The 12,209-nt window shown below is 44.5% G+C and overlaps 1 protein-coding gene across 1 annotated transcript in view; it reads right to left on the reverse strand.

Moving 5' to 3' along the window:
- Nucleotides 1–12,209, reverse strand: part of ST3GAL5 (ST3 beta-galactoside alpha-2,3-sialyltransferase 5) — a 48,212-nt gene that overhangs the window by 17,200 nt on the left and 18,803 nt on the right. Inside the window, exons 2-3 of the mRNA XM_068564883.1 lie at nt 8,000–8,123; nt 4,231–4,342 (exon numbers count right to left, since the gene is read on the reverse strand). Of these exons, the coding sequence (XP_068420984.1) occupies nt 4,231–4,342; nt 8,000–8,123 (236 nt within the window). The remainder of the gene's footprint in view (nt 1–4,230; nt 4,343–7,999; nt 8,124–12,209) is intronic.

Consider the following 12,209-nt stretch of genomic DNA (forward strand, 5'->3'; position numbering starts at 1 on the left):
AACTATTACAGAGAGAATGGATAAACAACAAGGTCCTACTGTAGAGCACAGGGAACTATATTCAATATCCTGTGATAAACCATAATGGAAAATATGAAAAAGAATATATGGGTGTGTGTGCGTGTGTGTGTGTATATATAAAATATATAAAACTGAATCACTTTGCCATACAGCAGAAATTAACACAACATTGTAAATCAACTCTACTTCAATAAAATAAATTAAAAGAACAAAACAAAACGCAGCAAACACAGAGAAGAGTCTTCAACAAAGATGCTGGGACAGGGGCTTCCCTGGTGGCGCAGTGGTTGAGAATCTGCCTGCCAATGCAGGGGACACGGGTTCGAGCCCTGGTCTGGGAAGATCCCACATGCCGCGGAGCAACTAGGCCCGTGAGCCACAACGACTGAGCCTGCGCGTCTGGAGCCTGTGCTCCACAACAAGAGAGGCCGCGATGGTGGGAGGCCCGCGCACCACGATGAAGAGTGGCCCCCGCTTGCCACAACTGGAGAAGGCCCTCGCACAGAAACGAGGACCCAACACAACCAAAAATAAATAAATAAATAAACTCCAATCTCTTAAAAAAAAAAAAAAGATGCTGGGACAACTGGAAAGCCACAAGCAAAAGAATGAAGCTGGACCCTGACTTCACACCATATATAAAAAGTAGCTCAAAAATGGATCAAAGGCCTACGTATAAGACCTACAACTAGAAAACTTTTAGAAGAAAACTTTAGGCAATGGTTTCTTAGATATGACATCTAAAGCACAAGGAACAAAATGAAAAGTAGATAAACTGGACTTCATCAAAATTAGAAACTTATGTGCTAAAAATGATACCATCAAAAAAAGTAAAAAGACCACCCACAGAATGGGAAAAAAATAGTTGCAAATCATGTATCTGATAAGGAACTGGTATCCAGAATATACAGAGAACACTTAAACAACTCAATAATAAAAAGACAAGCCAATTAAAAATTGGGCAAAGAATTTAAATAGACATTTCTCCTTAGGAGACCTACAAATGGCCAATGAGTACACGAAAAGATGGTCAACATCATTAGTTATCAGATCAAAACCATAACGAGGAAGATGGAAGCTCACCAAGGACCTGTGAGGGGGTTCGTGTGCCTGATACAGGCAGGGCTGCGATGGTAGCGGTGACAAAGGGGGCCTGAAGAGATTGGCAGGAACCAAGTCATGAAGACCCCTACAGGCCAGACTAAAGAGTGCAGATAATCTCCTGAAGGTAAAGGAGAGAAACCAAAGAGTTTGAAGCAAGGAAGCAACATGTCAGATTCAGTTATTAGAAATACTACTTCCGCCATAATTAGCATGCCTGAATGCAGAAAGGCGGGTAAGGAGACACTGAACTGGGGCAATGGTGAGAACAGAGGATTTCAAGGGCAACCCTGGATCATTATTCCTTTTTCCAGAATCCTAGAAACTATATATTTTTATAAGCACAGCCCCGCTTCTCAAATAACATACTTTAGATGGGACAATGAAATGCTTACACAAACATTCATAATACCAGATGGAATCTGGTTAAGTTTCAGAGGAGCTTCAAAGGCCACTGAGGTTCAGTTTGAACGTCACTGAGTGGGGACTAGTGGTGTCACGTGCCTGCATTCAGAACAGGAAAAACCCAGGTTACGAAACCAGCCTACGCTTTCCAGCCAGGTACTAGACGATTGCAGTGAACCACGGAATTCCAGGGCTGGAAGGGTTCAGAAGGCCCTTGAGCCACCAACTGTCTGATGCCTGAGTTCTACCCCAAAATAGTTATCCTGGCTTTGGTCAAAGACCTCCAGAGATTCACCACAAAGGCAGCTCATTTTCTCCATCTTTGGATGTCGTGGACCATCAAACCCTTCTCCTTTCAGCTTGGCTGTCACCCTTGATCGAAAGTTCTTCCAGTGAGGCCACCCGGGCAGGCTGACTCTCCCCTGGGCCAGGGACTCTCCCTCTGGCTTGTTGGCAGCAGCTGCCATGTGTCCTGCACTGGTCTTCTCTATGCAAATGTTCCCATCCCTTCAAAGGTTCCTCGGGGACAAGGTCTAGAATCTCTTCTCTGGTCCTTCTCAGAAATCACTAGGGATTTCCCTGGCGATCCAGTGGTTAGGGTTTGGCGCTTTCACTGCTGGGGCCCGGGTTCAATCCCTAGTTGAGGACCTAAGATCCTGCAAGCCACAAGGTGTGGCCAAAAAAATTTTTTAAGTCACTAGAATTCCTTAGGGGAAACTTAAAGAGCCATAATGACCAGAGCACTCGTCTGAACACAGCAGGTTCGAGCAGACCACCAGTGGCCTATTAATGTAGCTAAAAAGAAAACAGCTGTAGGCAGCCACAGCACAGCTGACGCAGACAGCGCTGGCCAGGCACGAAAACCACTAAGTTGACTTCACCCAAGGTGTTACCAAACCGCATCTTCTCCATCCATCTCACAAGTACACACACAGTGCTCTACTCTTGCACGGAGAGCTCACATCTCTCCTCAATTAACCCAGACTCGAGAGCAATGATCTCTGTTGTTGGTCAGAAGGTCAACGGCCTGATGAATGAAATGGACAGGACAGAGGGGACGCACAGAGAATGTGGAGAAGTGTAGCAAAGGGACGAGTTCACAGATACCAGTAATCGTATATCACAGTATCAAGTGTCAGCATTTCAGGGTTTTTCCAGGAGACAAAAAACAGAGACACGATGTCTGCAAAGTTTATCCAAGCGAGCTGTGGAAGGCCTTGGAATTGAAAGGGATTTGGGAATGTCTGCAAGGCCAGCCATTCAGGAGGGAAAGCCCGAGCGGATGATGCGGGACCACATCCTGCTCCAGCAGAGCAGAGGGGCTAACGCTGCCGAGATGAACTGAGTCGGCCAACATCTGAGGGACAGAAACAGCAGGGGAGGAAGGCCCCGTGATCAGCAAGACCCCTGAGACACGAGGGTTCTGCACAGGCCGAGCTGTGCATTTGTTAACTACAATACACTCTTTTCATTTACATGTTTATACCTGTCTGTACTATGAAAAATGTGAGGTACTTCAAAGCATATACAGAATAGAAACACGTGAATAAAAATCAGGACTAGAAAAGGAGCTTTGTGCATACTATCTTACTGGACTTTGATGACCACCCCATTGCACAGACGTTGTTATCTACACCTCACAGCTGAGGAAACTGGGACTCCAAACGATTCAGTCACTTGCCTCAGGTCTCATTGTTACGAAGTGGCATTTAGATTTGAATCCAGGTCAGAAGTTTAAGCTCTCTCCTCTGCATCATGCTACCTATAACTTCTGGCTTCCTCTCTGTGGACGCTCCCTACCCCAGCAGCAAGCAGATTCATCAGGGGACTGGACTCTGAAACCACACTGCTGGGTCCAAGCCTTCACACCACCACTTACTTGCTGAGGTAACCTCTGACAGGTTACTTAAGGTTCCTCCCTATCCTCAGCTATGAGGTGGGGGTAATAACACTAGCCGTATCCCCAGGACTGTTATGAGGGTTAAATGAGTTTCTATTGCTAAAGCATTCTCAGAACAGCTACACAGTATATACTAAACTAGATTAACTAAACTAGTTAACTAAACTAGGTGTGAACTTGGGCCAGCAACTTAACCTCCCAGGCCATCATCTGTAAGATGCAGAGAACCCTGGGATATCTCTCAGTCATGATGATCACTAAATGAGATAATACATGTAAAGCACCCATACATGTCGGTTATCATTATTACCATGCTACTTTATTGAAAATCATCTGTCTTTGGTCCAAGGCTGAACAGTATCAGATAATTTATAACTCAAACAGTGAAATCAGCATTTAATATGTCAATTGATTAAAAAAACAAATACACATTGAAGGAAAAATCTTGAAATACAATGTGCAATCATTAAAAAGAAAAATAAAACACAGAAATGACAAATGATACTAAAAGAATTTCTTCCTGATCTGCTTTAAGAACATGTACGCTGGCAGCGTTATGGTGTATTAATTCCATGACCGGTGCCCTACAGGGTCAAATGGAACTCACCTCACCCCACGACTTCAGTAAATGGGGGAAGAACAGTGAGTGTTAGGCGGGTGTTTTGAAGTGCTAAGGTTAAGTGTTTTCCCTTCTGTTTATAACTTTCATGAACATTTGTTTATAACACTTGAGAGACAATATTACTATTTAAGCGTACACTTGGAAATATTCTAATTGAAACCACACTGATGGAATATCTAACCTTTATGCGGTTGGGGTCCACATAATGCATTTTTTTCGTGTCACATTCTTCAGTAGTATAATTTAACTTGAGGATATAAAGGATCCACACTCCAAACACAAGCAATGTACACCTAGAAAAAAAAATCAATTACGTATAATGATATCGTCATGTGATAATCAAGACAGATCATGTGAAATAACTGAAAACCTAACCCAAATAGTCTGCCTGCCACACAGCATAAAAGTACAGTCTTTAAGATGATCTCTTAAGGCAGCATTTCTTATTTTTCTAACAAGAGAAATTAGTCATTTATGACTGTCTCTGTTACAAGCAAATATAGAAAAAACTTTTTTCTGCAAAGGTACCACAATAAAATCCGAATCACAATATAGATTACTGGACTTAAAAAAAAAACTAAGTAATAAATTTTGAACTATAGAATCTCAGCTTCAATTTTTTGCCACTTTAAAATAGTCAGTACTGAAAATGGTTATTTTGAGACTTTAGTCTGCCATCTTCTCAGATGCCTGGCTTTCGGAATAAAGTCGTATTCCTTGCCTCAATTAAAAAAAAAAAAAAAAAAAAAAGTCAGTCCTGGGACTTCCCTGGTGGCGCAGTGGTTAAGATTCTGCGCTCCCAATGCAGGGGGCCCAGGTTCGATCCCTGGTCAGGGAACTAGATCTCACATGTATGCCGCATTAAGAGTTCACCCTACAACTAAGGGGCCCACGTGCCACAACTGAGGAGCCCGTGAGCCACAACCAAGGAGCCCGCCTGCCGCAACGAAGACCCGGTGCAAGCAAATAAATAAATAAATAAATAAATAAATAAAATATTTTTAAAAATAATAAAATAAAATAGTCCTTCAAATACTGTAAGATTCCGCTTATTTGAGGTACGTAGAGTAGTCAAAATCGGGACAGAAAGTAGAATGGTGGTTGCCAGGGGCCAGAGGAAGGGGGCCTGGGCTTAGTGTTAATGGGTATAAAGGATCAAGCTTTTCAAGGTGACAAGAGTTCTGGAGGTGGATGGTGTGACGGTTGCACAGCAATGTGAATGTACTTAATACCACTGAACTTGTACACTTAGAAATGGTTAGGATGGTAAATTCTATGTTACGTTATTTTACCACAATAAAAATAATTAGGAGAAAATACAGTGAGTTCTTAAAAAAAAAAAAGGAAAACAAAATAAACAATCTACTTATTATTCTTCAAAACAATTCTACTCAGAAATGAGGCTGACTAAGACAGTACCACCAGTCACCTTTAATACCACCTATGAAAACTATTTTTAAAGATCTGATAAATTCAAACTATTCTACAGTTTAAAACACATGCGTGCACGCACACACACACACTAGGAGAAAAGAACTGAGTCTAGTCCTGCTTCTAGAAATCTCGTTTTTAGTAAGCTCCCCAAGTGATACTGGCAAAATAAAGGTTAAAAAAAAGTTTAAATCAAGTTTATGAACCAGTACTTTAAATAAGTTGCGTTATTGAAAAAACGAAGTTAAGGAATAACCTTAAGGGGAAAATATACTCTAAAGAAAAGGGCAGTTTAAAAACTATAGCATCTAGGGCTTCCCTGGTGGCACAGTGGTTAAGAATCCACCTGCCAACGCAGGGGACACGGGTTCAAGCCCTGGTCCGGGAAGATTCCACATGCCGCAGAGCAACTAAGCCCCTGAGCCACAACTACTGACCCTGTGTGCCACAATTACTGAAGCCCACGTGCCTAGAGCCCGTGCTCTGCAATAAGGGAAGCCACTGCAATGAGAAGCCCATGCACCTTAACAAAGAGTAGCCCCCGCTCGCCGCAACTAGAGAAAACCTGCACGCAGCAACGAAGACCCAACGCAGCCATAAATAAATTTAAAAAAATATATATATAGCATTTTGCATAGTATACCATACACAATAGATGCTAAATAGTTCTTAATATTTGAGGATTATGTTGCAAGAAAGTATTGCTAGGAAGTGTTTTCAAGACTTCTTGATTCTCATTTCAATAGACTCTACCATGAAAACCTGGACAAGCATCTTAATTCTTCCCTGGGATCAAATACAATGCTAAGTGAATGGGATGCAACCACTTGCATAAAAAAGAGAGGGTCGGGGGAGGGGAATACACACACACAGTACTTCTTACATACACAAGACTGCAAATGTTGATCATCTTTAAGTGGAAGGAGGAAATGTGGGGAGCAGGGATGAGAAGATGTTTTACTGAGTACCTTTAATATCTTTTGAATCTTGTGAATGCAGTGTGACCTATTCTTTTCTCCAGTCCCAGAAAAGGTATTATACTCAGTGCATTAATAATTCCCTTATCTTGGGGACTTCCCTGGTGGCCCAGGGGTTGGGAGTCCGCCTGCCAATGCAGGGGACACGGGTTTGGGCCCTGGTCCGGGAGGATCCCACGTGCCGTGGAGCGGCTAGGCCCGTGCACCACAACTACTGAGCCTGTGCTCTGGAGCCCGCGAGCCACAACTACTGAGCCTGCGTGCCACAACTGCTGAAGCCTACGCGCCTGGAGCCCGTGCTCCACAACAAGAGAGGCCACCGCGATGAGAGGCCTGTGTACCACAATGAAGACCCAACACAGCCAAAAATAAGTAAATAAAATAAATTTTTAAAAAAATTCCCTTATTTTGATTATAAAAGAAAAAAAAGGGGGCATTCCCTGGCAGTCCAGTGGTTAGGACTCCGAGCTTTAAATGCAGGGAGCACGGGTTCAATCCCTGGTCGGGGAACTATGATCCCGCAAGCCGTGCAGCGTGGCCAGAAAAGAAAAACAAAAAGGAAGGAAGAAAAAGTTAAAAGCAGGCCCAGAATCTACAGCACTGATTCCGTTGTTCTGTAATTCCTGGTTGCAAGTCCGTCTCAGCCACATTGTAAGCAGCACGGGGCCCAGGTCTATCTCCCATGTGGCCAGCACCCAGCCCGGTGCCAGGCATATGGGGGCCTCCATAATTACTGGTTGATGACAAAAGGAGATGGAAAATGATCTGAGTGTTTATTAACATACATTTCCTTTCCCACCTTTCTTCTTCTACACCTCCCGAATTAGTAACATGAGATGGGAGGCTAGATTTCAGGGTTGGATTTCTACCTGTCGGCATGAAAGAAAGGATAGTTTACCACCTAGTTTGGCTGGTACCAAGTAAAACTGACAAGTTCCTCCTTTAACAGTTCTATCTCGGGAGTTCCATGGTGGTCTAGTGGTTAGGATTTGGCGCTTTCACTGCAGTGGCCTGGGTTCAATCCCCAGTCGGGGAACTGAGATCCCACAAGCCTTGCCGAGTGGCCAAAATTAAATAAATAAATACAATAAAATATTTTTAAAAAACCCAAACAATTCTATCTCTTATTAGGATGTACGGGTGACCTGGCTGGTACCCCTCTCATCCTTTTTAGTGTTTGATATTCAATGTTATTCAAATGCCTGTAGGGGACTTTCATTAACTGTGTTTTTAGATTCACTGGAAATAGCGAAGGCGAAGGGGATAGCCCTCTTGCACTAGGTAGCGGCTGGAAGGGCTGTGCACTGGAAGCTGTGGGGACTGCAGGCTCCCTGGCTGGCGCTGTGCACGCAAGCACAGCCTGATGCACGAGCCCACGGCACCTGTGCTCTGAGCCTTGACTCAGATGTGCCTTTAAATGATCCCTGACCAAGTGTGACCGCGGATGAGAGCCATCTTCAGGGCTCTCGCTGAATTTTTCCCCCAGTTCTACCCAGTTGACCCAAATCAGAGGTGTCTTGCGGCCTGAGGGCTCGTGCTTACTTGAGGATGTCTTTTAACAACAAGCTGGGTCTTCTCATCTTGTTCTGAGCACGGGTGTACCATTGCAGGGAGGGCCGCGAGCAATCGCTTTTCAGCTTCACGCGGTTGTACTCGCTTGGCATTGCTGTGAAGAGAGGAGAGGGCAGGAGAAGGGAAAGAGGAAAGTGAGTTCAGCAGATTATGCTTTTAAAGAGCTTTTTTTTTTTTTTTTCTCCTGGCCTCTCTGCGCAGCTTGCGGGATCTTAGTTCCCCGACCAGGGACTGAACCTGGACCCTTGGCAGTGAAAGCGCGAAGTCCTAACCACTGGACCGCCAGGGAATTTCCTAAAGAGCTTTGATGTGGTATAGCCATACCATGAAATACTACTCAGCCAAAAAAAGGAGTGACAGATTGATACACGCAACTGGATGAATCTCGAGGCAATTATGCTGAGCCAATACTAAAAGGTTACACGTTGCAGGATTCCATTTATATAATATTCTTGAAATGACAAAATTACAGAAATGTAAACAGATTAGCTGTCAGGGGTTAGACAGGGGGTGGTGCGGTGGCTATGGAAGGGCAACAGGAGGGGTCCTTCTGGTGATGGAAATATTCTGTATCTTGACTGTACCCCTGTCAATAGCCCAGTTGTGCTATTCTACGGTTTTGCAAGATGCTACCATTGGGGGGAAAGTGAGTAATCTGTGTTATTTCTTACAACTGCTTGTGACTCTACAACTATCCCAAAAGTAAAAGTCTAATTTTTGTTGAGTCTTTAACTATTAGAGATACTTATGGAACTATTTACAGATGAAACAGGAGAAATGAAATCTGCTTCAAAAAAAACCAGGAAGGGGATAAGTGTTTGTGGGAATAGCTGACACAAGATGAGCTTTAAACTGCTGTCGAATCTGGGCAATGGGTACATGGGGCTCACTATACAATTCTCAAAACTATTTGAAATTTTCTATAATAAAAGTTTAAAAAGAAAGTGGTACATTAAAAAACAGAGGAAGAAGGTTACACTAAGAAAAAAAGAAAAAGAAAACATGGCAATTAAAAAAATTTTTAATGACAACTTTAAAAGAGGTTTTCTTTAAAAAATACATATGTTCTCTGGTATGCTTGCCTACTTATTCTTTTGAATTAATTTGATTCTCAAATTTTCAATTTTTAAGCACTATTACAAGGGGTATTGTAGTAGAAATCAAAACATCTCCCCTCATATCAGTTTCCCCCTTCCTCTCTCCTCTGGATTTTTAGCTGGGCACATGGCCTCCCAGAATAAAGACTACATTTCCCAGCCACCCTTGGAGCTAAGTACAGCCTTGTGACTAAGTTCTAGTCAATGGGATACAAGCAAAAGTGACCCGGAGAACTTTCAGGGTGCTTTCCTTGGCATACGCCCTTTTCTCCTTTATCCCCCTTCCTGCTGGCTGAAATACTGACACTTGATGAGCCACTTTGGACCACACAGCATGTCACCCAAGGGATGGAGGAGCAACAAGAGAGAAGGGGCCCGGGTCCCTGGACCACCCCAAGGACAGAGCTGCCAATCCACCTTAGATTGCCTGCCTCTGGACGCCTACATGACGGAGAAATAAACCTCCATGTTGTTGAAGCAACTGTTAATTAAATCCCAGCTAATATAGGCACCTATTGCATTATGATATTTACATATTAATTCAAGAAATAATGTATATTATATACATTATTTATTATATATTAATTCAAGAAATAATGTCTTTACTATACTTAGTCTTGAAGCCAGGAGGAAGTTATATCTCATTATTCACTTCATTTCCCCCATTAGTGCTGTGCCATTTTCTTTGAAAAAAAAAATCTTTTATCAAATTGACATCCAAGTATTTGATTTCTTGCTACTGTAAACACTCTCCCTCAACTGCAATTTTAACTGTGTAACGCTAGAGTACAAGAATTTTCATAGACGTGCATCACTCCATTTGAGTAGTTTCAAAAAACTGAGCCAAGGGCCTCACTAGTAAACCTCTGCTGAAGAATCTACTGAATTCTTAAAGGAGAAGCGAGATTAGCTGAGACCCTGGAAGGTTTTCAATCACCACAACTTCGTGGTTACTTAGATGCACAGTCAGCCAAGTGGTGGGTCCTAGGGGGCTGCCTATGACCAGGGCATCTATAAAAAGGAAGTTTCTATGATGCCCGTGTTTTTGTGACCAGAACGACACTTCACACCCGCGTGGACCTCCCGAGAACAAAGCAGACAGTGGTATTGGAACCGGGATCCCACCCTGGCCCACGGCTGGCGTGCTGGATGGCGCTGTGGGCTCTGGGCTCTACTCTGCCCCCTCTTTCTCATCTGCTCTGCCACTCAGGCTGCAAGCCTGCAAACTGCATTCCCAGACTCTCTCTCGTGCCACCCGGCTTCCTGAGGAACTGTGATTGTGTGCCGTCTGGGTGGAAAACTGGCAGGCAAAGGGAGGGGGCAGCCTTTCATATCTCTATGGTTTCTGGTTTCCTGCTGGATACAGACTGGGACATCAGATAACTCTCTCCTGCTACTTTTAGGAAAGTGGAACCAAACAGGAGGAGGCTCTGGAAGTGAGAGGAGGGTCTACAGTCCTGGACTCCTTCCTCTTCTCACCACTACTGCCACACAACACACTCATGCATCATTCAAACGCTCAAAAAAAAAAAAAAAAAAGAGAGAGAGAGAGAAACAAAAGAAAAGAAAAAGACAGTTGTGTTTTTGTTTTGTTTTTCCTATCACACTGGAGAGGATCTCAGGAGAGACCCCTAGGCTCAGCTCCTCCACCTGCCACCTGAGAAGTCTGGGGCAACTGACTCTAACTCTTGTAGCTCAGTTTCCTCATCTGGAAAATGGGTCCAATATTACCTACCTCCCAGGATTCATGTGGGAATGGTGGTTGCACGTAAGAAGCACTACCTCAGTGCTGGCTGTTGCTATTGTTACACAGAGAGGGGAGTGACAGGCATTTTATACAACTATCTGACAGGGCTTTAAGACATCTGCATCCTTTAGGCACTCTCATTTCTGGCCACAGGTTTCCGCTTCAGCCCCATCAGGGGCCTGTCTTCAGTCCTATTATCCATGTCCCTTCCTGGGGATCTCTGGAGAGGCAGTATCCTCCCGAAACCCCTCCTGCGCTCACCCTGTCAGGTCCCGGTCAGTCTCCCTCTCCCCAACCCCTTTCTAAACGCCCAGCTTCCTTCACCAGCCTCTCCTCCCCACCGTGACGGCCCAGCCGCTCCTTCACTCAGTCTGCGCACCATGCCGCGTGCCTTAGAACCACGCTTCCCTCCCGACCTCTGCAATGGTAAACTCCCTTACACACGGTGCAGGACTCCAGGGTCCCGGTTCCCACCCTCAGCACCATTTCCTCCTCGCTCACATATATCCACGACAAGGTTCACCACTTGCCTTTTACTCACCTCCTCAAGGGATCAGACCCCAAATCTATCTCCCTGTGCAGGCCTCTCACCCAGCTCAGACCTGTCTAGCTAATGACCTGCCTGCTATCTTCACCTCAAACAAAATCACAAAGCAGAATCTATTCTCACATCATTTGGTAGCTGTACCATCCACTCAGTCATCCAAGCCAAAACCTGCAGGTCGGCTCCAGACTTCTCCCTGGCGTCCCCAGGCCCAATCAATCCCCAGGGCCTCTCAATCATACCTTCTTGAACTTCCTGGGCCCACGGACATTCTCTTAGTGGAGGTCACTTACCCAGACTCCCGTGTCTCAATTTTGTCCCTTCAAAGCCATCTTTCTAAAATATGTATCTGCTTAGTGGCTCCCAGCTCATCTCAGGTGCTATGACTTCAGGTGACAAACTTGTCTGTTATACTCTAGCCACAAAGAAGTACTGTTAGAAGCCTGGATGTGCCACATTGCTGCCTCCGTGCCTTTGTACAGATGCACGCTCAATCTGGAATCCTGGTGGGAATCCTCCCCCAACGATCTGCCTGGTGACGTGTCTCCTTTCATCCTTAAACACTTCTTCTCTGTGAAGATCATTTTCAACACCATAACCGTCCCTGGGCACTACCCCATCTCTGTTTACCGTTATGAACTGAAACGTTCTGTGTACATTTTGGGTCTCCTCTACCTTTCTGCAAGCACCTGGAGGACTGAGCTGCAGGGCCGGGGCTTTGCTCATCTTTGTAACCCTAACACCTAGGATAGGGCTTGGCACACAGCAGGCCCCTAAGAAACATCCCACATT

This window comes from Eschrichtius robustus, chromosome 15 (genome assembly GCF_028021215.1).
Source record: "Eschrichtius robustus isolate mEscRob2 chromosome 15, mEscRob2.pri, whole genome shotgun sequence".
NCBI lineage: Eukaryota > Metazoa > Chordata > Mammalia > Artiodactyla > Eschrichtiidae > Eschrichtius > Eschrichtius robustus.